Here is a 25,358-nt window from a genome sequence, read left to right on the forward strand (position 1 = left end):
CTCTGAGGGCCAGGTATTTTGCTAGGAGCTGGGGATAAAAGGATGAGTATGATTTGGCTGTGATCCAGGGGGATTCTCAGTAGCTAAGACTGATATGTAAATAAAAAGTTGTAATACTGCGTATCAAAGAATCTACTAGGGAGATTTTTTAAGTGTGATAGGAGCATAGAAGATGGAGTAATTAACTCCTGCAGACTGGGTAGAGAGGAGGTGACACTTAATGCAGAGGGGTTGGGGGTAGGGGAGAACCACTTCTTTTTTTTTCAGTTGAACCACATATAATTGCCAATGTCAACCCTATTTGACATAAGAAAGGTCAATTTCATATGGTTTAACCTAACAGTAAGAGCAGGAGTAGGATAGAGGTTTCATCCCGTCCACCGACAATGATCTAATGATAGTAACTGCCTAGAAACTGTGTTAAGAATGATCCTGAGGATTCCAGGCTAATGGGAAAGGACACTATTGAAATTGATGAATGGTTTCTCCTGGTTAAGGAATGGATGGATAGTGGTATAATTTGAACATAGTTGCCATCCTTAAATTCTAAGGAGGTTTATAAAGCAAAGGCACGGAAGTCTGAGAAATACAGGACGTCGCGATGGTTATAGACAGTTCATGGTTGTTGGAGTGTCTATGTTGGGGGGCAGATCAAAGACTCAGTTTGGGAGACTCATTAGAAAGCTCAGTCCGTGCTATATCACAAAGTACCTCTTTAAAAAAATATATTGGAGTATAGCTGATTTACAATGTTGTATTACTTTCTGCTGTATAGCAAAGTGATTCAGTTGTACATATACATATATCCACTCTTTTTTAGATTCTTTTCCCATACAGGTTATCACAAAGTGCCTTGAATGACCTTGTAAACACTCCTCATACTGCTGCTTGTACCCTATTATCTAATTGACTGACTTTTTTAAACAAACACACATTACTGACCCCCACCCAAAAAACACAGGGAGGCTACAGTCTTCTCTGCCGCTTTGGTTTTGTTTAATTCAAAGCTTTCTTGTAAGAAAAGGTCACAAAGCACTAACAGGACATACAATAAGTACTTTGCAAATTAAATTGGAGGATGTTTTCAGGTAAAATAAAAACCAAGTCCTGTGACAGTATGGATTTTATTTTACAAAGGTCAAAATCATTGCATAAAGACTTTTTTTTTTGCTACAAAGAGGACATCCAAAGTTATTTCAGTCTATTTTCTCAGAATCCACAGCATAAGAAAATTAGGAAAGCATCATTATGCACTTCCAGGATTTAGTTTTCTAGAGAGAATCTGTGTTGTGTCCCAGTGGGATTCACTAAATTACAGAGCATAGTTTGAACATTGACCCTAAGGTTTCTAACTGCACAATACTGAAATGCCTTTCTGGATATGTTTTTGCTACAATTATATTTTTCTTTGGAAACCTAGGCACCCCAAGAAACTTCAGATCTCGTTTTTAAAGTGGTTTTTAACCAGGGAGCTTTCTCACGATCCGCCTGCCTGGGTCCCCTTCTCCCCAGAAGATTCTGATCTGGTAGCTTTCTGTATATCCTATAGAAATATTAGTTTCTTCTAAGATTTCTAGCACTGAGCACAAGCTTACAGGCAGCCCCTGCAAAATCAGGAGCTTCCCTGATAAAGCAGAATAGAGGCTAGGACAAGTCTTTTCTCGGAGGTATCCTGCCTCCTGTGGGTTGATTTTGGACCCTGTGCCCCATGATCTGGGTGTGTTTAGTTTGTTCTTAATCCCTATACTATGCCAGTTTCCTGCCAGAACTGGAAAAACCTACTGAATAGAAATTAGAACATGTGAAGTCTCATCTTACATGTTGCAATAAATTATATTTAAATCAAGTAGAAAGAAGAAAGAGCTATCAGTTTAGCAGAGGTTGATCGTGACTCAAGCCCATCCAGACTCTCAATATATTGACTATCAGAGAGGGTTAGTTAATTTCACTCTTCTATCCAGGCTTTTGTGGGAGGAGGAGAAAGAGGGGGGCTCTTCTCCAGCTATAAGCATGGCATAGCAGGTTAAATGTGAGAACGATTGGGGGGGGAATCCCTTCAGATAGAACTTCTGTCCATGGGCTACTTCTCCTTGTCAAAGATGGGATGGAATTGGCCGACCTCGTGTTGTGGGAAGGGTGAGGTGCCTTAGGGATTTTAACAGTCTTTGTTTTGCCTGGATGCAATGTACAGAATCTAGAGAAACACAGGGAACACAGGGTGGAATTTGAGGAAACCTTTTTAGTCCTCCTCATGTGACTCCTCTATTTTGGCTCAATACCTGAAGGATGATAGTCCTGGAGACCCCCTTTGGAACTGCATCTGGTTTTGAAGTTCAGAAAAGATTCCTGTCTCTTAATGCTGTTGTATGGCAGCCCCTCTCTATTTGGCAAACCTCCCTCTCACTCTAGAGGTTCTAACTCCCTTTTGTTGACATTGGGAAAGATACCAAAGGATTGCAGAACCCCTCCCAAGGGCAAGTCTCCAAGGATATAGGTGAGTTGACTGGAAGTCAGGGCTATTTCTCCCAGGAGATTGCTTCACAGCGGCTGTGATGACAGGAGAAAGCAGAAACAAATGGAGGTGGCTGACCTTGCCCAGCCAGGGAAGGGAACAGAAACCACAGGAGCCCATTTCCATCATCAGTAACACGCTTACAGGTCCTCAAAGGTCTCTCTCATTCTTCTCAAACTCTTTGAGTTTGAGCTTCGCGGCAGCGAGAGAACAGAACCGATACCCTGAAGATTCCCTAACCTGGTCATCTTTGGAGTGGGTATTATTCACAAGATGTCATAGATTGAGGAGCTATCTCAGGATTCCACCACTCTCCCCTGCTATAAAACTCCATTTTGCAAGGATAAGCCTGAGAGCCTTTGCTTTAAATCAGGGAGAGGAGTGTCATCACTACAGTGCAGCCATGGTCCGCAGGCTTAGGAAGCAGCCTCTCCTGCTGGAAGGCAGAGAGCTTTAGGGAAGAAACTGGAAACGCAGAAGCCAAAAGTGGTCTCACCCGAGTCCAGTATGGGTCCAGGGTGGGCCCCAGGGATGGCCAAGTTGCTTTTATTTTTTCCCTGCCTTACTTCTGTTCTTCCTCTGAAGAACTGATTCAGAAAAACTAAAATGGGGGAGAGGAAAAGTTTTCTTTAAACATATCGATGCATGCGCTTACCATTTATTCAGTGATTATTACATGCCAGCCCCTGTGTTGGGCACCTCTCCAGTAATACGATTCATAACCCTTCCTGGTGATAGGTATATTCACCCCCATTTTCCAGATGGGAATCCTGAGGCACAGAGAGGTTCAGTGACTTATCAAGATCACACAGCTAAGTAATATCTGAGTCAAGCTTGTTGTCCAGTTCTCTGTGATATTTCTAAAGCTCCCTTTTGATTATGCCATGCTGCCTGCATTCCTGATCTGAAATCAGACCCCACCACCCAAACCCCATGTGAAAAAGAATGACATGTGCGTGGTGGGCTGGGCGGGTGGGCTCCTACCAATCCCCTTTGGCCAAGGCAGGGGGCTTCCCTGGGTGTCCCCATCCTGCGCTCGGGCGTGTGGCTGTGTTTTCATTTCTCTGCCTTTCTCGTTTGCATTGCCATATGATCTCCCAGGTGTAGTGTGCCTGTCCCCCAACCAGATACCATCTCTCTCTCTCTCTTCCGTAGGCACCGTGCTGTTGTGCCAGGCAAACCAGGAGGGATCTTCCATGTACAGTGCCCCCAGTTCACTTGTATATACCTCCGCAAGTAAGCCCGCTCTCGTGGCTCTTTTTGTTTTGTGACATAAGTCTGAGTCCAATCACCTTCCCTGCCATGTAAGTTCTCTCCCACTCCCTCTGCACCACCCTCCCTTGTTGCTCTCTGTGAGGTGAAGCTGACTCTCATAAGCATGTCTCTGGTTTTCCCTGTTGCCTTAGCATCTAACCCCTCTGCTCATGTCTGAATCCTCACTTCCCAGCTGTCCCAGCCATTCGTCGTTAGACCTTTGTCAGGATTGGGGCCAAAGGATGGGGCTTTGGGTTGGGGGCAGGGGGATGGGAGGGGAGGGATATAGTTCATTGCCTTCCTTCTATCACAGCTTTGCAAATCAATACGAAAATAATTGAAATAAAATATGCAGGCCATCCAAGTGACACCCTACCCTAGCAAAAGGTGCTTGGTTGGTGATCTTGGGCACAGTTTTCTCATTGTGGGAAATATTACTAGCCCGTGGCCAGTGACTTGTTTGCAAGGCTGTATTATCCTTTGTGATTCATCGAAGGAGGAAGAAATAAAAGAAAAATGTGGTTCTCCCCCATTTAACTGGGGGGGGAATAATATTAAAAAAAGCACTTTAATAGATATAGCCATGAATTGCCAGGGGGAGGAGACCAAAAATAAATATGGAACAGAGATCACAGTGTTGGCATGGAAAAAAATCAAGGATTTCTCTGCCTGGGATGGATCCTCTGGAGTGGAGAATGCCCCACCCACACCCCAATTCCCAGAGCAGGTTGCAGAATTACAAGTTCTAGCTGAGTCCACCGTGGTTCTCCAGCTGGTTTGCCCTGCCTCGAAGTCCCCTGGCACAGCCGAGACTTTACCCTCTATTTCATACAGTGCGTCTACACCCTGGAGAATCCCCATAACTGCCAAATGGGTCCTCATTGGGATTGGTGGTCAAAAGTGAGCCCGGGGGCCAGAGGGAAGGTGGGCTGCTTCTGAGATCAGCTAGAGGAAGGGGCAGGTGGAGAGTAGAGGCAACAGCCTCAGGGCAATTAAGAGGATGAGAGACAAGAGGGGACTCTTCACCATGTACCAAGATCTAGCATCTCAATTCCCAAAGACTGAGACAAATCAAACTCTTCGCTGCGGGGGCAAAGGTTAGAAACAGTCACAGGGAAGCCAAAAACGTCATGGTTGTGAGAAACCCGAGGGTCTCTGAAGTCATCGGGTCATGGGCATAGCCAGTTGTTTCTCCCAAGCAAAGTATAATCTTCAGCAGAAGCTTTGACATTCCTTAAATGCAAGGTATTTTTCCGTGTCCCCAAGACGCCAAAATCTAACCATACTGGCGAGAAATGGTTCTTTCTGAATTTATGAATGTTGTCCCATTTGGGCCAGTGTAAATTATCTGCATGTGTCTCCTAGAACTAGAAAGCTACCGCACATTTTCACAGGCTTAACCTTGTTTAATCCTCAAAATCTGCACCAGGTAGGTATTATAATGTTTGCTTTACAGCTGAGGAAATGGAGGGCAATGAGAAGTGGAATGATTCACCCAGGATCACACAGCCAGGATATGGTAGATTTGTTTTTTGAACTTGGTGAGATTAATCAACTTTTGTCTGCTTTTCTGGCTCTATTTGACTCTAAATCTCATCATCTTTCCATTGTAAATACCTGTCCCTCCTTCTCCATAAATGTTATTTTCCGTAGGAGAGAGGGTGACCCAAACTCACCATAGTCCCAGAGTATTATTTGGGGTTTTCTCTGACATCGTTGTCCTACAGAACTGTATAGAATGAAGTGTTTTATATCTGCACAGTTCAGTACACATGCTCGTGGGACCGAGGCACAGAATTTTTAATTTCATTTAATTTTACTTAATGTTACTCTAATTAGCCACCTGGGGCTGATGGCTACCATCTTGGACAGCGTGGCTCTCTACGATTATATGCTGTATGTATATTTCACTTTTCTTTATAGAAGTGAACGAAACAAATTAACTCCAAAAAAGGGCTAGTTTGGATTGGTATAGCTATTCTAAAGTGACTTGGGGAAAATGTGTCATAAATGTCAAGCATGGAAATATGTCACAAATTCTCCAAGTTAAAATAGGTAGAGCATACAGAGAAAATAAAATCACCTAAAGCAGGGATCAGCAAACCACAGCCCAAAGGCCAAATCCAGCCCCCAGCCTGTTTTTGTAACACTGGTGAGCTAAGAATGGCTTCTTAGATTTTTCAAAGGATTAAAAAACAAAACAAAGACAAAAAATAATATGTGACAGACGTAGGTGGCCCACAAGAACCTAAAATACTGACATTCTGGCTCTTTACAAAAAAAGTGTGCTGATCTCTGATTTAAAAGGTCCATTTTATTATTACAAACCCAAAAGGGCAATATCGTATCACTCTTTATAATTAGACTTCTCTTCTTGAGTTGCAAAGTTAAAATTTATAATAATTATAGAAACTGTGTCGTGTGTCCAACACCCTTCATTTTTAAATTGCACAATCCATCATATTACCTATACAGTTTCATCCTATTATTTTCGCTTATTATCATGTCATATGTACTTTATGAAAATATGTTAATGGCCTCATAATAACCTATTGTTTAATGATATTATATTTTAATCTATCCACCCACTGCGTTGTTGGGTACTTAGGTTGATAGCAATTTTTCAAAAATATTCAGGAAAATAAATGTCCTTGTATACACTTTGTATATAATAGTTTTAAGGAAAACGAATAAATAGCTAATCGTACTACCCCATAACAAAGCAAAACAAAAGCTAGTTTCTTGCAATAAGGATCTTCGCTTGTCAAATCCTTAAGCAGCAGTATTCAGATTGACAAGCTCAATTGGTATTTTGTAAGGACAGCCGACCCTGAGACCCCTCCGGCTCCACTTGGGTTCCCAGGGGTGTGAGTTCGGTTCCATCTTGAGGCAATGGCGCTGAGTGTAAAGATGATCCATCCCTACCTAAGACACATCGCTAAGGTTTCCTTTCTGCTCTAGTTCTCAGGGTCAGCAGTGCCTTTTGGAACTAGACCTGTCTGCAGTTAGCTGGCTTCTTTGGAACACTCATATTTTCTCTTCCAGATTAAGGTGTATATCTTAGTACAAAGTCACACCGTATTGTCTATAAATAATTCAGCCAGAAAGTAAAGGTTCATTTTTACACGCACACACACACACACACAGTCTGGGGACCAACATAACGGTCACCTAAGATTCTTTTCCTTTCTCCAGGTCTGATAGACACAGGGCTGAGAGCCACGTGCCTTGTTTTGGAAGTCTGAATGGCATGGCCTCTTTTTCTCTAAGAATCCAGCCTTCTTCCCCAAAGCTGAGGCTCCCTTACGTCTCAGCAATTTTTTTAGGCTACCCCAGTGTTTCAGCTTGAAAATGCATGTGTTTCTCATTTTTATCTAACAGTCGCACTCCAGAAGCCAGGTGTGTGTAAATTACACATTTGTCAATGGGATCCTACGTGTTTACGGACTTTCAGGATTAATCCTGAGTTTGTGCTTTTTTCCATGGGTCTTTAACTGGCCTTGGATGTTTTTGACTTAAATTGCCCCTCTGCCCAGCAGAATAGCCAATCATCTGTAAATAACACCCTTAAGTGCAGTAGGAGAGATGGTTTTTAAAGGAACCCTGCTGAATTAGTCTGTAATGAAAATAATTCCTACTGAAGTTAACTGTTTTTTAAGATGCATTTTTGCATAATGGATTTTTCCCCCTTTAAGTGAATCATCCTCATAACATGATCCAGAACATGAAAGTATTAAGAGGAAGATTTTCACTCAGAGCTCAATAGCAATACAACCGAATCCCATAGATTTTTCCCATCACATTCCCACTGAGTCCAGTATTTCCTCCTTTTCCCCAAACTTTACCCTCATGTGAAACCCCAGTTCAAGTTGTATCCCAGAATATCCTCTTACGTGTCCTAATAAACCACTTCCATCCATAGTGTATCAGATTTAAATGAAGTCTGATCAAAACTCTGAAGAATTAGGCAAGATCACCTTGGACCAAAAAATTTAATATTAACATTTTGTCTAAAAAAATATTAACCTTTAATCAACTAAGTTAAACTAATTAAATTATTTTATCAATTTTCAAATAACTAATTAATTAATTAACATTGTGCTTTGCTTTGAGTAGCAAACAATGTAGCCCCTCAACAGAGATGTTTGGTGAAAGTGGGGTCAGGGCTGGAGACCTGCTCAGTGCCCACTCCTTCCTAGGGCCAGGGGTCTGGAGGCTCCTTCTGTCAGGGCAAGGGCACCAGCTATATTATTGTCTGCACTGTTTGCATATATTAAGTGGTTGCTTATATCAAAAAGGCTTCAGGCTGAGAGTTCATTAGTCTTTTCCAGATAATCCAAAGCAATGGCAAATTTAGATAAATGTAAATTTGAGTAGATGTATTAAATATTAACAAAATCAAATATACTGACAGCAGATTATTTCTCTGTTAAACAATTATACACTTGAGAAAAATTTGAGATAGTTCATATATAACAAATCTGATCCAAGAAAATGCCTGAATCTGAAATCATGGTAGTGTTCAACTAATTGAAAACCCTCCCTGCAAATCAAGCACTAACATTTTGTGAGTAGTGAATTCCTCCCTCTTCTAAAGTTCCTCAGGTTATTATTCGACAGATCTTGGGAGCTCTTAAATTTATTTTCTTTTGGTTTAGTGCATCTTCAGGCATCCTTAAACCTGACCTTAAAAATAAAAAAAACAGCTTAAGGCGGAAATAGGAAGGTAAAGAGCATATCACCTTTCTTCACCTTTCTTCCAAATTAAGAGATTACCTCCATTTTACTTAGTTAAACTATCAAGAGTTAAATCATTGGTTCCATGAATGGGAACACCCACTTCCAATTTGGATTAGCAAAGCCAGCTCTCACCGATACTTATTTCCATATGGAGTAGTGTCCAGAAATAGGTAAATGCGACCAGCTTTATTTTGTTGTCTTTACAGTTTAATGAATAGATTTTAAATTACAAAAATAGCACATACTCCCTGTAATGAGGGAAGCAGACAAATACACACACATACACACACACACATCTGTATGGAATAATGTAGTAATATCCCCCAACTTATCCGCAGACACACGCCTTTCAAGTAATCCATATTGACTCCCTGGTAAGTATCTTTTCACATTTTGTCCATAACAATGCAGGGAAGGACATACACACATGAAATGCGGGGTGTGAGCAGTTTGTTTTTATACAGAGGGGAGCAGTAGCTTCCATATTATATGCACATTACACATGTTGATCACATTTTGTTTCACTTAATAACACATTTTCACTATCTCCTGCTAAGCCTTTTTGATAATTTCATGCTCTTCCATGGTGTGGATGGTCCAGAGTTCATGCAACCATCTCTGTCCACAGACATTCAAACTCCTTCTTTTTCAGCCTCTCCCTAAAGGCTGCAACAAACATCGTTACATACACTCTGACATACCCGTGTTCCAAATGCCACATCGAGGTTCCCAAACACAGGATTGTCAGCCCCTCCCACATTCCTGCCAGCACCTACATAGTTTGCTCTTTTTTAATTTTGCAAACCAGGTGGGTGAAAAATAGCATCTCTAGTTGCCTTTGCCTTTCATTTAGTGAGGAATATCATCTTTCACATAGTTAATTGTCATTTGGACGTTACCTCTTGTGGATTTCCAGTACACATCTGCCTGTTTCTCTTCCAAATTTTTCTCATTTTATTTTTTAATTCACATCGAGAGGAAATTATTCATGAGGGACATTATCTATGAATACCATAGATGTTACAAACATAATTCCTGTGTTGGCCATTTAATTCTGCTTCCATTCCACTCTACATTTTTAATAGTATAGGTAAATGTATCTGTCCTTCCTTTTGTTACCAGCTTTAGACATAATTTTAAGTGACAGAATCCCTGCCAGGAGAAGTTTTATTTAGCACCGTATAGTTTTCTCGGCCGCCGTAACAAAATACCATAGGTTGGGCAGCTGAAACAACAGAAATTTATTTCTCGTGGTTCTGGAGACTGGAAGTCTGAGATCAGGGTGCCAGCATGGTCAGTTCTGATGAGAACTTTCTTCCTGGCTCATAGATGGTTGCCTCACATGGCAGAGACAGCAAGCTTTCAGCTATCTCTTCTTATAAGAACACTAATCCCTTCATGAGGGCCCCATCCTCAAGACCTCATCTAAACTTAATCACTTCCCAAAGGCCCCCATCTTCAAATACCATCACAATGGGAGTTAGGGCATCATCTTGTGAATTTGGGGGAGACACAATCCAGTCCATAGCAAGTCCCTTGACACACAGGTGCCACTTTTATTTGTCAAGGGCCAGAAAAACATTTTCCAACAGAAATTTCTATATAGTCCCATATGCTTATCCATGCAAACAGGTGTATTTTCACACACTTCCACGGAAGCCATGGCTGAATTTTTAGATCCACGTAAGGACAAACCGTAAATTAAAAGGAAGATGACTGTTAATTCCCCCTGGATATTTTCACCCCTGACTACAGGAAAAAAAAAAAAAAAATCTGATATCCCAGGCAAATGCTCAAGAACCTAAATGTTATCAAAATGCAAAAGCATCTTCTCCTTGATTAACTTTTATGAAACTCAAGGGTAAGTGTAGTGGCAAAGTTTTAATTGATGTATTGATTGCAGATTTTATGGAAGTAATTGTGTGGAATTCATAAAACAATGATTTAAGTGGCAGAAACATACATAAATCAGGCCTGTCCTGTTCTACTTTTAGGTAATTGATAGAATTTCCATTGCTTTCTGTAATTAAAGGAACAGCCTAAATTAATTGATGGCTTCCTCTTTCTTCTGCCCAACACAGAAAATGTCAGTAGGTGGAGTTCAGTTAATAGAAGGTGCACGAACAGGTCATTGTGTTACTGATACATTGATTTAAACAACTGTGCCCTTTTTTGTCTTTCTTCTGGTAACTCAAACTTCATGGTGGCCTCCAAGAGGCTTTTTCTAATATTTTCTGGAGGAATCGCTTAAAAGAATAATAATCAGTGCTGGGGCAAGGCAAGTGAGGCGCTCACTTCAGACAAAATTTAAAGAGGCACCAAAAAATTCAGTCATCAAGATAAATAACATTTTGACGCAATACAGTAATTCCCCTACACACGAACCTTCAAGTTTCGAACTTTCAAAGATGCAAACGTGCGTTCGCATGTCCAATTACGTAACTTAGTTCATGTGTCTGGCTTACATTGTCACATGCGTGCATCCTCTACAAGTGGTTGTGCTTTTGTGTACTTTACAGTACTGTGTAGAGGACAGTAGCACAGTATCTTTATTTCAAGCCCAGGATGTCTGGAAGCAAGAGTAAAAGCAGTGATATATAGCCAATTGTGTGAGTGGGTATCTGGGTTAATTTTGTTGGACTTACAAACTCGCCCTCAGAACAGAACCCATTTGTATGTATGGGACTTACTGTATTTTTTTTAAAAATGGAAATGAATGGAAAAAGATCCATGATCAACAAAATATCAAAATTTTCCATCAAGATGAATATTATTCATTTTTCTTTTGCTGTAGGATCCAATATGGCTCAGCCCAGCACTTCTTTATTTAAATTTTGAGAGTCTGTTCATCATGGATTTTTTAATAATCATTTTAACTTAAAAAAAATTGCATTAAAATATGATTTATCCTAATCCTGGGGGTTTTGGTGCCCTCTCCTCCTTACATTTTATGCCCAAGGTGAGGCCTAGTTCCAGCCCTGAAATAATAAAAAAATTAATCATAATGATAACAATAAGCAATGGTTTTTGAGCACTTAAACTATACGTTAAGCATTCTGCTAAGCCCTTCACATGAATGTTCTCACTTAATCCTCACAAGAAAACTATGAAATAGGCATTATTATTATCATGCCCCCTTTTCACATGAGGAAATTTAGTCTTCAAGGGACTGAAGAACTGGCCACGGTCACTCAGATGGATCAACTTTGAACCAGCCTAACTGAATCCCGAGCCTTCCATCTTTACTAGTCTCTAGACGTACACACCAGAAGCTCCTTGCTCTGCTCCTGGAAAAGTCTGAGCAGAGAGAGGTCAGGTGGACCCTCTAGGCAGCTGTCCAGTCTCTGCATTCAAGTCCCAACGTTGTGCTTACTCCTTTCCATCCCAAGATCTCTGGAGAGTCCTTTTTCCCCGTCTGATCTGTCTGGCCAGGGGGTTGGCACAGCTGTTCTTTGAAAAGCCAGATAGTCAATATTTCCAGTCCTATGTCCCACCTGGTCTCCACTGCAACTACTCAACTTTGTCCTTATAGCTTGAAAGTAGCCACAGACAATACATAAATGAATAGGTGTGGCTGGACTTCCCCTAACAGTTTATTTACACAAACAGTCTTTGTGCCAGATTTGTTTACCAACCCCTTTGTCAGGCCATTATTCTCCTTTAAAGGGCAAGACACAGGTCAGCTGGCTACCTGGGGTTGGAGGTAAAAGGAGACTTCTTTTTATGTGCTGTGTGGTGTACCTTTTGCATTTTGTGCCATTTTATCATATTTTAAAACAAATAATGTCAGGTAGGGCACATAAAGAGGATACCCTTTTCCTGGTCCATAGTAGAGTAAGATACGTGCATAAATTCAGTCTAGATACAATGGATTGACTTAGCTTTGCTCTCAAAATAAACAACAAAGAAACAGCTGGATTTGGAGCCATGATTTTGGAGCTGCTGGACTTCTCTATGACCTGCCCTAGTTTCCCTGGGATAAACGGTGCAACTCTGTCCAGGTACCCAGGATCCCTCAACTTCTGCCTGGGCTCCTGCTGTTTCCTCCCACATACTTCCAACAAGGCTGGTCCGAGAGGTCCTCCGGACTGCATCCTTCTAATCAGAAATCAGTGGCCGGCTTTTCCCACGTCTATGGCTCAGCATTATGGTGTCAACATACCTAAGTCCCCTTATCATCATCTCTGAAATAATTCCTTCCAGTCTTTAGCCATTCTGTCAGTCCTTTGATGGGGGGAGGGGGTGGAAATGCATGACTTCATTCAACCAATCTTTATCAAGTTCTTTCTATGCCAGGCACCATTCTACGCACTGCAATACCCCGTGAACCATACATCCACAAGTCCGCATCTGCAGCACCCACATCCTTGTGGGCAAGACAGAAATAGACGGATACGTAACGCTGAGATTTCAGAATGCAAACACAGTACTCAGGGGTAGTTGGGAGGCTGCACCCAACAGGAGACTTACCCAGTGTCAACACTGCCTTCTGAATACCTCTTGGAAGGTGAACTAAGTATCACTGCTTTCACCATCATTTGGCTGTAGAAACACACTTGGCTACTGAAATCCTATTTCCCTCATTGAGCCCACGGATGGAGAGATTGTGAGGCACCTACTGTGTGCCAGGCTCTGCCTGTTGCCTCGATCATAGCACATGCCTGACTTAACGATCAGTGATTGTCCACAGTTGGACACAGCCGTCGAGCTACCCCTACTGATGGATGGACTCCAGGAACCATTCTTTCTGCAGTCCTGAAGCACCATCTCTTTGCTTTGCTTCCTCTGCCCTGTTTTCTGATGGCCCAGCACATCTCTGACTTATTAACAGGTGGTTTTAAGAGTTTTTTTTACTAGCTCTTATGTTAACTTAGTTATTCCATATGGACACCAGTTTTCAGAACAGGTTCAGTTGTATTTTCAGTCCTTGCCTCTACCTCCCCCACCCACCCCCGAGCTGATTAGCTCCTTTACCAACATCTGTGGTTACTCTGCCTGACTCACAGTCACAGGCCCCTTCGTTTACTGTTGTGTTCTTCCTTCCCTCCTTCCTTCCTTCCTCCCTCCCTCCCTCCCTGCTTGCTTTCTTCCTTCCTTCCTATCTTTCTTTCTCTTTCTTTCTACCAACTTCAGGAAAATTCTTAAAAAGCAGTAGTTGAACACCCTCAGTTGTTCACAGGGAAGACTCCACAGAGAAGAAGCCACAATTCAGGCAGCTGCTCTCCCAGCACTTTGGTTATTAATCTCCATGCAGAAGGGGGACTTTTGTCTTTTTCAGATGGGGGTCTTGCGGCTGCAAAAGGCTGCCAATTGCAAAAACTACCATCCCGTGGTGTGCCCCCAAACATCTTATTCGTCTTGATATTTCTTGCACAGAAATACATGTGACAGATAAGGAGTCACTGGAGAATGGTTTGCTTTGTGTCAAACAGATATTAAAACAATAAACTACGTTGCCCTGGGATCCTGGCACGTGCACAGCCAGAGAACGAGGCCGAGATGAGATGTTTTTGAAAGGCAGTGAGGCAGTTGTTCTGGGGGAATTCCCTGGAAACCCCAAGTCCTGTGACAGCATTGACAGAAAGTACTTTTTCTTAAGAGGATCCACACAAGGCCTGGTGCAGCGCCCACATTTAACTCCTCGACCATGACCATGCTCACCTTCCCCCAGCCCTCGGCAGAGGCCAGGGGGAAATTCTTCAATGGGTGAAAAGCTCATTTGAAGAATTTCTTGTTTAAGCACTCATCTGCACTGTATTTGCTTTCTCAAACTAATGTGGCTTTGTTTGTTTTTTACGAATATTTGTTTTTCACTCTTTTTTTTAAACTTTTATTTTTTCATTAAAGTATAGTTGATTTACAATATTTTAGGTGTACAGCAAAGTGATTTAGTTATATACATATAAACATATAATTATATATATATTCTTTTTAAGATTCAGTTATATATATAATATATAGAATATATGTATTCTTTTCAGATTCACTTATATATTATATATAATATATATAAAATATGTATTATTTTTCAGATTCAGTTATATATATAATATATATATATATATATCCCTTTTCAGATTCTTTTCCCTTACAGGTTATTACAGGATATTGACTATAGTTCCCTGTGCTATGCAGTCGGTCCTTGTTGGTTATCTGTTTTATACGTAGTACTGTGTATCTGTTAATCTCAAACTCCTAATTTATCCCTCCCCTACCCCCTTTCCCCTTTGGCAACCATAGGTTTGTTTTCTATGTCTGTGAGTCTATTTCTGCTTTGTAAATAAGTTCATTTGCATCATTTTTTTAGATTCCCCATAGAAGTGATATCATATGATATTTGTCTTTCTCTAATGTGGATTTAAAATGGAAAAAAGAAATCCTCTTCTGAGTTCAGAGCTCTGAACATGAAATTTGCAGGGGCCAAAGATAAGATCCTGTTTGATTCCTGGAAGATAAGGGGGTGCAGGTGTATGTGTTTAGGGAACCTGGCTTTGTAAATGGAGCCAAGCCCTGTCAAAGTCTGCACAGCTGGGATTGAGCAGTTTAGTACAGGGGTCCTCAACCCCTGGGCCGCGGATCAGTACCGGTCCTCGGCCTGCTAGGAAACTGGGCCACACAGCAGACGGTAGGCAGCAAGCAAACGAAGCTTCATCTGCCGTTCCCCATCGCTTGCGCTACCCCCTGAACCATCTCCACCCCTGCCCCCGCCACTGATCCGTGGAAAAATTGTCTTCCACCAAACTGGTCCCTCGTGCCAAAAAGGCTGGGGACCACTGGCTTAGCAGGGAAGTAAGAACCACCAATGACACTCATATAATTCAAGCCCTGGAGCGGGGGCGCTTGGTGTTTCTTGCATAGAAATGTGTCCAACCACAGAGGTGGCCCCTCCTTCCCTTGCCTTATTTCTCTTCAGAAGCAAATCTCCCCGTGCAGTGCAAAGATGCATGAAAGGAGGCTGAGCTTACCTCCCACCGGAGGGGAAGGAGCCTGGTATAGTTCATGTAAACACAATCATTTAAACACTTAACTTCACTAAGAACTCCAAAAACTCCACTGTCTTAAATCATGTGTTCATTCACGGGAAAGTACTGACATTCCAAGAGCTATTTTATTGCTACTGGGGAACTCGGTGGTGGGGGGAGTGTTAACAGAAGGCCATTTTCAGGACTAAATAACACACCACCTATTTTAGATCCATCTCCTTGGGTTTGGTTTGCATGCCCTGTAGGCTCTTGACACCTGATTGCCTTTTGTGTAACAAACAAACATACAAGAGCCCCCTCTATGGGCACACCTGCCCAAGAATATATATCATCCCCACCCTTGGTCATTGCTATAGGGATCTAAGAAACATTTCCCAAAGATCTTTTTTTTGTCAGCAAATCTTAGTCCTCAGTATTAGTTTTGCAAAATTGTCCTGAAGCAATAAAAAATTTGTAGGAGAAGAGCTGGATTCAGGCAGAGCTGGGTCCTAATCGTCATGGTTCACTAGCAGTGTGACATTAGCCAAGTCTTTTTGCCATGAACGTCTTCATGAATACCTGCTTACCTGTGAGCATTAAATGAAATCCTTGTGTGAAAAGACTTTCAGGCTGCTTGAGGCATTTCAGCTCCTCAAACAAATGGCTCTTCTTTCCTTTTCTTTCTTAGAAGCCATCTTCTCCAGGCACTTTTGAAAGTTCACCAAAAAAGCTGGTTTGGAAGGTTTATGTTAGTCTAGTGCCTGGACAACTGGACCACTTCTGAATGGTCTTCCTTCAGTCTGTTCTATGTGGGTGTTTGGGGAGGGCTCCAGCTGGGATATCAGGGAGGTGGTCCCAGGGTCCAGATAGCACCTGTCCTCCAGGTTTGCTCGGGGTGTTGCTCAAAAGATCAGGACTGTTTTCAACTCTGGAAGCTGGCTCTCAAGATCAGATGGGCCTCAACACAAACCGACCAGCTCTACCCACAATAATGCCTGGAAGTGAAATGAACGATGCTTTTGCATTGCATCCCTATCCCATGAGCCACGGCCAACCCCCTCCGGGGGTCTCATGTTCCTGGAGCCCCAGCAGCCCTAGAGAACCATGGGAAATCCATCCCAGCATAGGGAAGCTCATTTATCTCACTTGCCCTCCTTCCTACCTGGAGAGGCAATTCACGGAGCTTGCTGTTTCAGCCAGCTGTTAGACAGATTGTGAATCATTTAACATTTGAAACTTTACTGTGTGTATGCACTCGATAAAGTAATTATTTATATAAATTATTAGCCTTTTTTTTTTTCTCCAAGGCTGCCCGAAAAAAGCTACATTGACACCGGTACAGGTTTTTGTCAAACGAATAGATGATGGTAAATTGCTTTGTCCAAATTACAACAGATCTCAGCATCTCACAGCTTCGTTTGTCTCTGATGTTCCTTCAAAGGACAGAAAGCACTTTTGCAAATGCCCTCTGAGGTCCTGCTGAGTTAAACACTCTCAGATGGAGATTCATTCTCCTTTTGCTGAATGAACTGTTACAAAGATCCTGCCCGCAGGGGTAATGTCAATACCTGTGAGTAGACAGATCACAAATAGGTCTTTTGCACAGAAAAAGCCTATCACTGCGCATTTCAGCAGCCCTGGCACTTCCCACATGTCTGTTGGATTAAATGGACCATTTGTAACCTGGGAGAAAAGAGACAACCGCTAAGTTCAGGAGCTAAGCAGGAATCACGTGGCAATCAGATTAAAACCGAGGCTGCTGTCCTTATTCAAAATCCCAAAGACTTAAGCGATCAAAGAATAGTCATGTGTGTGAGCATTGTGTGGGGGGTTTGTTGTGGCTTTTTGAATTTGTTAAGTTCAGAAACATGTCTGCTTTGGGAAAACCAATCTCACTGCTCAGGGTACATCCCTGTGTCTGCATTGCATTTTTAATTTTTTTTTACCTAGATGACTCATTTCTTTCCAAGGAAGAGTCTATTTCCAACCAAGTTGTGAGTCAAGTGATATTTGATAACGGTATTAACCAATAGATTGTATACAGAAGAAAGTGCAACATTCCCAAATATCCTGAAAGTTTCTATTCGCATCTGCCAAATCTTGGAGAAAATTTCTAGTTGAGTTTAGTCATAAGGGGCTCATTATTTTGACGGTAATTCGGTTTGTGTATATAACACCATACTATTATAACCCAGATCCCCACCACTGGGAGAGTCCATCTTCCCCCACATTAGGGGATTGTATACAACCCCCCTGATGCCAGCTCACATCCAGATGTGGAGATCAACCCCAGTGGAGAAGGAAAACAGCTTGCCTTGGACTCTCATAGGAACATGAATCAGGAGTGATCCCCATGGCTTGTATCCAATTAGCAGAGAAGGAGCAAAGCCCTTCCAGGTGTCCTGAAATCTCAAAACATAAATATAGAATGGAAGAAACGGCACCCGCTCCCCTCCCCTACCCCTTGGCCCCCAAAAAGGTCTCAGGGAGGCATGTCAACAGATTGCCCTGCAAATTAACTCTGCCCATGATGAATCGGGGCTGGTTCTCTTGGATGTGATATGGATAGAGGGAGGTGATGGAGCAGCTTGTCCAGACACTAGTAGGGAAGTACAAATTGAGAGCCTCTAAGCAGCGTGAGGAGAGTGGAAGTAGAAAGATTTTGCTCAAAGATGACATGGTATGCTTTCGTTCTAGCTGTCTTGTGTAATAGATAAGATGACAGGTCTAGTGTCAGGCTGCCTGGGTTCAGATCATTGGAGAGCTTCTGAGCTGCTCTCTATCTTCATTTCCCCACCAGGAAAGTGAAGATCAAAATAAGAGCTGGTTCGTGTGGTTTTGTGAAGAGATTGTGAGTTAATCTGTGAGTTAGTGACTAGCAGCTGGTTCATCAATACAGTAGCATCTCCTCCATCTGATAATGGAGTACAAGAAGATGGAATTATGCCAACTGTAATCATGACTTTGCTTGGATTATTTCAGTTATCACAGCCTGAACTTTTAGACAAGCGAGGTCCAGAGTCACTCACCACTAACGTCTTCATTAAAGCTTCTCTTAAAATAGGCATCCTTTATAAGCAGCACCTTAGCAACTCTCACAGGTTCAAGAACTGTCAATCATCTTTCCTCTGTAACGGACCTACTATATGGTATCCTCAGTTTATCTGACGATATAATGAATAAACATTTCAGCAGTGACCTGGGACCAGGTAATCCTCTGGGTATTGGAGACACAGTATGGACCAAAATGAAGTCCTCAGGACACCCCAAAAGAGAGATAGATAATGAAGTTGCGATCAGATGAGGTGGTAGAAATAAGATGGTGAGTGAAGGGGAAAAAAAGGAGTGGTATGATGGTGACAGTGGCCGTGTTGGGAAGTGTGGGGTAAAACTGAGAGGAAAAGCCTTTGAAGGAAGAGGTGATGCTGGAACCAAGAATTGAATTAGAGAATCGATGTTTAGAGACTGGACAAAGGCGAGAATCTTTATCACTGAGAAGCAGCAGTCAGAGGAGGCTAGAAGAAAATGAGGCCTTTTAGCCTCATACAGTAAAGAGTTAGGCCAATAAATTCATCTTGGGCAATCAAGCCAGCACAAGGTCCCCATCTTTTTTCCTTTCAAAAATGTGCCTCACTCTCCAAGTTCAAGTTCTTGCCAATTCCTTGGATGCGTCCTCATCAGACCTATAACAGCCTAGAAACTTCTGGCTAATTTGGATTTGACTAAAACTTTTGTACCATGACATTATGTAAAGAGATTCAATTATGTTGCACAATGTTTTGTGAGTAACTACCTCCCATAAAAAGTTAATTAATCAGGGCTGTGTCAATTTCCCCGTGCCATGTCAATTTGCTGCCAGGTAATTAATCACTAATCACCCACCAAGCAGCAGGCAGGGGGAGGGGGGGGACAATCCACGAGCCATTTATTGTCTTTCCCCAAATAAATGGCACATGCAGCCAGGAAGAAACACATCTTGCCTTTCATAATATTTTTATCCACACTTTTGCAAGTTGTAATAGGCTGCAGCAACAAGCAGCTGCAGTTCAATGGAATATGAATATTAAAGAAACAAATGAGTGGAGATTTATAGGACATTGCGTTTCTGTTATGTCAGTTTTGAGATTAAACCGAGCAAATGAACAGTGAAAAATTACTCTTCCATGTGGAGAATGGTGATTAGACTTGTACATTAATTAGAAATTTTTGTTTTCCTATTCAATGCATTTCAAATGAGGATGTCCTATAAGGAACTGTTTGTCCAAAATGTAGATTTATTCACTTCTAAACAGCAGTATTTAATATCAACATGCATTTTAAAATGAAACAAAAGCCGATCCCAAATGTGCATTTCAGGGATAAACGTATGTGCATATGAGAACCAGAGAGTCCAACAAATTGAGTGGCCATTTTGGTCTTTTTGTAGATGACTGCATGGATGGAACACTCCCTTTTTACCCCCAAACCTTTAAATGACTAAATTTCAACCAAATTGAAAGCCTTTCCATTTTGAGTTTGCACTAGAACTAAATAAATATGGTCCATCATATTACATTTTCCATTTAATGCCATTTAAAGACAGTGACCTAGTTGTGTATAAATTCTGTGCTACAAACCAATTTTATGTACCTTTCTTTGAGATTTGTCTTGCAAAAATGTGCAAACATTTTTGCCATTTGGAAAAAAATCAGGTGTTTTGGGGGTTTTTTTTTTTGGACAGTGCATTGTGAGGTTTATCATACAGTGCTGTGCCTGTGAAATGGAGCTATAGCTGGCTGTTTATTTCACCTCAGTATGTTACCTATTATGCCACGTCCTAATTTATGGTGCAGCTCATGGAACGGGACTTCCCTCAAGGGGAATCCTGCAGAACCCTGAACCTGCTGTTGAAACCGCGTCTGCACCCCCCGAATTGTGTAAGTGAATATTTCCTACTGTAAATTACCCACGGAACAATTCAACCCCAAATGAGTATGAACATCTCTGTCTTAAAACATTTCAAGGGTCGGGGGAGGGTGGCATTTATGAAGCAAAGGAGAGGAAGAGCAGACAAAGAGAGAGCTCCCCCCCCCACCCCCGCCTACCATCCTAACGGCACACCTTTTCAGGGCATCTGGCAACCTCATGCAAATTCACACCCGTGCACAAATGCAAAGAATAATTGCCCGTTAAAGCAGTTGTATATTTTTATGGCTTTGATGCAGAATCTGCCCCCCTGTCGGGTTTTGCATCTGCTACTCTTCCATCTCTCCCGGAGCTCTAAAACTTTAATATGCAGTTTATAACCCTCAAGTATTTTCCACTGGTTTTGTGTATCTTCTCTTGGGATTTCCGGTGATCTCATTTGTGTTTATTTTCGAAGGTAAGCACCACATTTGTAAAAGAGACGCGGGGGGGCGGGGCGTGGGGGCGATCACGTGTTCCTCACCGTAAATACATTGAACGCTGAGCTGGTCGGAGGTGGGCGGTGGAGGCTTTGTCTTGGCGGGGAGAAAGGCAATAAGCAGTTGACACTTTGGTAAGTGGCCCATTTGGCGGGGTTGATACACCCACACATCTTCTGTTTAAAAATGTTGATTTGCCTTGATAGTTGAGCACCTCACAGCACGCCTCTGGTTACATTCCTAAAGTTTCCGTTTCATTGAGTTCATTGGCGGAGGAGAACTCCTTATTGCCGAGAACTGAGATGGCTACTCTGCTAACCTCCTCCCAATATGCTCTGGATATAAATCTAGCCGAAGGTTGGGAATGGGTGGGCTAAGGATGTTGATGTGTCAACAAGATGTGCAATTGGTATTTGCTCCAGAAGCTCTTGCCGTGTTTTCTTTGAGAGAAACTCATTTTTAGCTTATGAGTTAAATCCAATTTTCGTTGCAGTGATACCAGATTTTTCACTTTGATTCATGCTGGATCAGGTTTAAGAGGAAACCTTTCCAGTATAATGAACCTATGTTGTTTTTTTTTTTCCGGTCCCTTGTCTCCCTCATGCCAGGAACTAAGGATTTATTTGGTATCCACAAAGCAGCCTTAATGCTTTCCATTGTTCCCCATTGACGGTCTGTTTACATGCTTATTAACTTGAAGTTCAACTAGAAAAAAAAAAATCAAACTCCAGCGTTGGCCTTCAGAAATAACTCTAATTTGGTGTCTTTTCTTTCTAACATTGTTCTTTAATTAACAAAGAGGTATTTACAAATATCGGACAGGGTGACAGGTAGATGACTTTTATTAGCATTGATTTACTCCATCTCAGAAGTGGAGAGGACATTGTGAGTTTCCACTTGGCATTTTGCATTGGATTTATTAAACATTTATTGCCCACCTCCTGGATCCAAACTCCTGAACTGGGGTATTGATAGAGGACATGATTACTCAGCAAAAGAGACGTGTCACACTGAAATATAAGCACATAATTAAGATGTCTTCTTGTTACTGAGCCCAAGTTCGTGTGCTCAGTGCACAGTGAGGCCAAACAATACCTACATGTCGGAGTTTGGAGCACAGGAAGGTTTATCGCAGGGACATGCAAGGAGAGGGGTGGCTCAAAAAACCCCAAACTCCCCAGATGGTTTCAACAAAGCCAAGGTGAGGGGGGGCGTGGCTGGTTGTTGCAGACTTCTTGGTGTCAGAATCCTTTGCTCTTGTAGCTGTCTGGTAGGTCAGGTCGGGATGTTCCTGTAACCTTCCAGCAAGACAAATGTTATTCTCTGTTTTGAACTTTTTATCTCTATATGAATGGAAAAGTGTTACACCCTGAAAAGTCAGAGCCTTGAGAATGGGCTGTCCTGTCTATTTTGGGCTCTAGACAACATTCTTAAATCGAAACAAAAGTAATAGAATACGAAGGTTTAAGTGAAAGAAACAGATTTAACATGGAGTCAGACTTATTCTTCCCTATTACATTCTTTCTACATGGTTCAAGGATAACGCCATTTTGGTTTTGTTTTCATCTATATCTGAATCATCTAAGTATTCGCTTCACGTATGCAGTTACCCATGATCAATAAGCCAACACACCTGGTAGGCAAGTAAAAATAAATAAATCAGTTCCTGCCATCCCATGTGAGTCTAAAGGAAGCTTGACAAACAGTTGTGGGGGTTTTTTTTGCTGTTGAAATTGACCATTTGGCAAGAGAAGAGAGCCACACTGTCCTAAACCAGCCATAGGGGAAAAGGCCTCTAATGGAGATGGGGAGAAACACAGAAGGCACGGCTGTAAGTCAGGCGAGTTAGGGATTATAACGATTGCTCTTTTCCACTGTTCCTTGTTGCACACGTGTATTGCATGCAGAGACTGAGACTTGCTGGGTTTCCAGGGAACGCTGTGTGGGGTTCCATGAAGGGAGGAACGTGACAGAGTTCCTTTTATAGACCAGACAGTCATCACCTGTCTGGGGAAAAAGTTTGAGCCCTGCTTTTCCCCCAGAAGTAGAAACCAATCTCCATGCCCCGACTCAGTGCAGCAGTAAACGTGAATTTCAGTGAATTGAGGAGGGGCAGTAATTGCCAGTGCAGTATGTTCATCCACGTTGTCTCCCTTTTCATCAGAATCGCACATATTCCAAGTCTGGTTGCTGTGTTTGGGCCAGTACAGCACTTTCTAAGTATGGGCGCAGTGATTGTTTTTATAAAGACGAGTGAGATCCGGTGTGTTATTTGCACACTGTTTATCTGCAAATCTTGGGCAGGGTGCTTTGTATAAAGGACTGGATTGTGGAAGGTGGAACAGGAAGAGGAAGGGCCTCTACTGTCCCAGAAAGGAGACTAACATGGGTTCACCATCAAAGGGTGTCCACGCATGGTGTTAGGTAGCTGACACCTGCGCTGCCGTGTCAGGCAGTTTTTTAAATCAAATAGCAAAACAGATGTAGAGCACTGCCCTCATGGAGCTTGCATTTTAGCAATGGTGAGAGTCTTTTTCCTTGTTACTTGATCAATCAAGTTACTTGATTGCTAGTACACCCGGGAAGGTTCATGGCAGCATTCTTCAGAAGGAAATTAGAAAATAAATGGAAGGGAGGAAGAGAAGGAGGGAGGAAGGGTGGGAGGGAGGGATGGATGCCTAATCTGGCCTCTGTATCTGAACACCGAGTTAAATCTTGGCGACAGAGTTTTGGGTGAAGTAGAAAAGAATAGCTTTATTGCTTTGCCAGGCAAAGGGGCCACGGCGGGATAATGCCCTCAAAATTGTGTGTCCTGACCTGGAGGGGCTAGTGAGGAGTTTTATAGTAATGGTTCAAAGAGGAGGGCGTGATCAGCTCGTGGACTTTCTTCTGATTGGTTGGTGGTGAGGTAAGTGGGAGTCAGCATCATCAACCTTCTGGTTCCAACCGGTCTGGGGTCTACGTGCTTGTGGGCAGCATACTGTTAACTTCTCCCACCTGGCAGGGGTTGCAGTACCTGCAAAACATCTCAAAGATATTATGTGTATCCCTTAAGGGGGAACCAGGACTCTGCCCCAAGGCTGCGCTATTGTCTCTTGATTGCCCCTCCTGTGTCTTCCCAACCCCTCCCTTCCCTGATTAGCAACTGTTTGAACCTGCCTGTTGAAACTCTTGGAAGGGGACACAGAAAGGCTTTTGTGCCCAGGAGCCCCACAGGGTCCTGCTTATTTTCTGGAGGAAGGGAGGGGGGGAGAAAAGAGGGGAAGAGAAGGGAACATTCATCCATCACGGTGACTAGCTAGAGACTTCATAAAGAGACCCCTTGGCCAGCTCTAGACGGCAACAAGAAAGGGATAGCTGAGAAAACCATCCATCTGGGAGACTCACGTGCCTTCTCCATGAAGCCCCTGTTACAGTGGAACCTCCTTATTTTACCTAAGGGTACTTGGTTGCCCAGGAAGTTAATGTGCAGTCCTTCCCTTGTTCCTTTAACAAAATAAGAATCCCTCTAATGTGCCCTGCTTGGAGCAGCCCAAAGAGCCTGGTATTAAGACCCGTAAATCCCTTATCCTGCATCGAGAAGGATATTTTCTCCCTGCAGCAAAGGGGGTACAAAGTGGCATCCTGGCTCTACCCTTCTAGCAGCTTGTGTTCCCCTCGCTCTACTGCTGAGCTTCTGTTTCATGTTCTATCTCAACATCTAAATCCTCGAAGAATTATTGTAAAACCTGCTTGTCGCTGAGAGGGATCTTGTCTGGCTCACTCCATGCCGTAGCCAGCGATAATGAATGGGTCAGCATAATTACTGTGTTTCCTCACACAGGCAGCCAGCTGCTCTGCCAGATTGTGAACTTTTCATTTGCTTTATTTCAAAATCCAAGGTGTTCCTCTGAAAACTTAATATTTGAACTGTGGCAAGATAGCGCTGGAGTCAAAGGCAGGCTTGCTCATTTTCTCCCCAGTCCTAAAGCCAACATCTCCTATCTCATGACTCCTGGGCTTTTACGATATTAGGTTTCCCTGCTTTTCCCATTGAGGTTGACACCTCTTTGCAATTTCAAGAACAGTAGTTGAAACACCAGCCAGGAAACATGGGTGGTGAGGGCTGGAAAGCTGAGAAGTAAGTACTGCTGTATGATTTGTCTTGAACGACAATTTAAAAAAAAGAAATAACCTGGGTGGTCTTCTAAGACATAAATAGAAAGATAAAAATCATTCTGACTTGATTCTACCACCCTAGCATTTACCAGCATCAGTACAGAAGGATATGGTAGAATCCACGAAACAGGATAGCTGTTGGCCATTCAAGAACACACAGAGAATTCCAGATGACAGCTAGTCTGCCTTCACTTCTGGGTCAAGGCTTATATTCCACTCCATGCAATTCCATGAATATAGAATTGGGAATGGCTCCTGTGGGAAATCCCACTTCCTTCTTCTCCCCGCCCCTTGCCACCCACATGCAGCTGCAAACCTACTCTATCCAAGGACTCTGGGAGTAATGGG

General features: G+C 42.5%; 1 protein-coding gene across 10 annotated transcripts in view; it reads left to right on the forward strand.

Moving 5' to 3' along the window:
• Positions 1 to 25,358, forward strand: part of RBFOX1 (RNA binding fox-1 homolog 1) — a 1,498,136-nt gene that overhangs the window by 1,411,198 nt on the left and 61,580 nt on the right. For 8 of the 10 annotated variants that reach the window (XM_029222049.1, XM_029222042.1, XM_029222047.1 and 5 more), the window contains one exon: positions 3,668 to 3,748. The exons of the other annotated variants lie outside the window; for them this stretch is intronic. In XM_029222049.1, coding sequence (XP_029077882.1) covers positions 3,668 to 3,748 — 81 coding nt within the window. The remainder of the gene's footprint in view (positions 1 to 3,667; positions 3,749 to 25,358) is intronic. 10 annotated transcript variants of the gene reach the window in all.

The sequence above is a fragment of the Monodon monoceros genome, unplaced genomic scaffold (assembly GCF_005190385.1).
Source record: "Monodon monoceros isolate NGI ecotype Baffin Bay Population unplaced genomic scaffold, NGI_Narwhal_1 Super_Scaffold_13, whole genome shotgun sequence".
Taxonomy (NCBI): Eukaryota; Metazoa; Chordata; class Mammalia; order Artiodactyla; family Monodontidae; genus Monodon; species Monodon monoceros.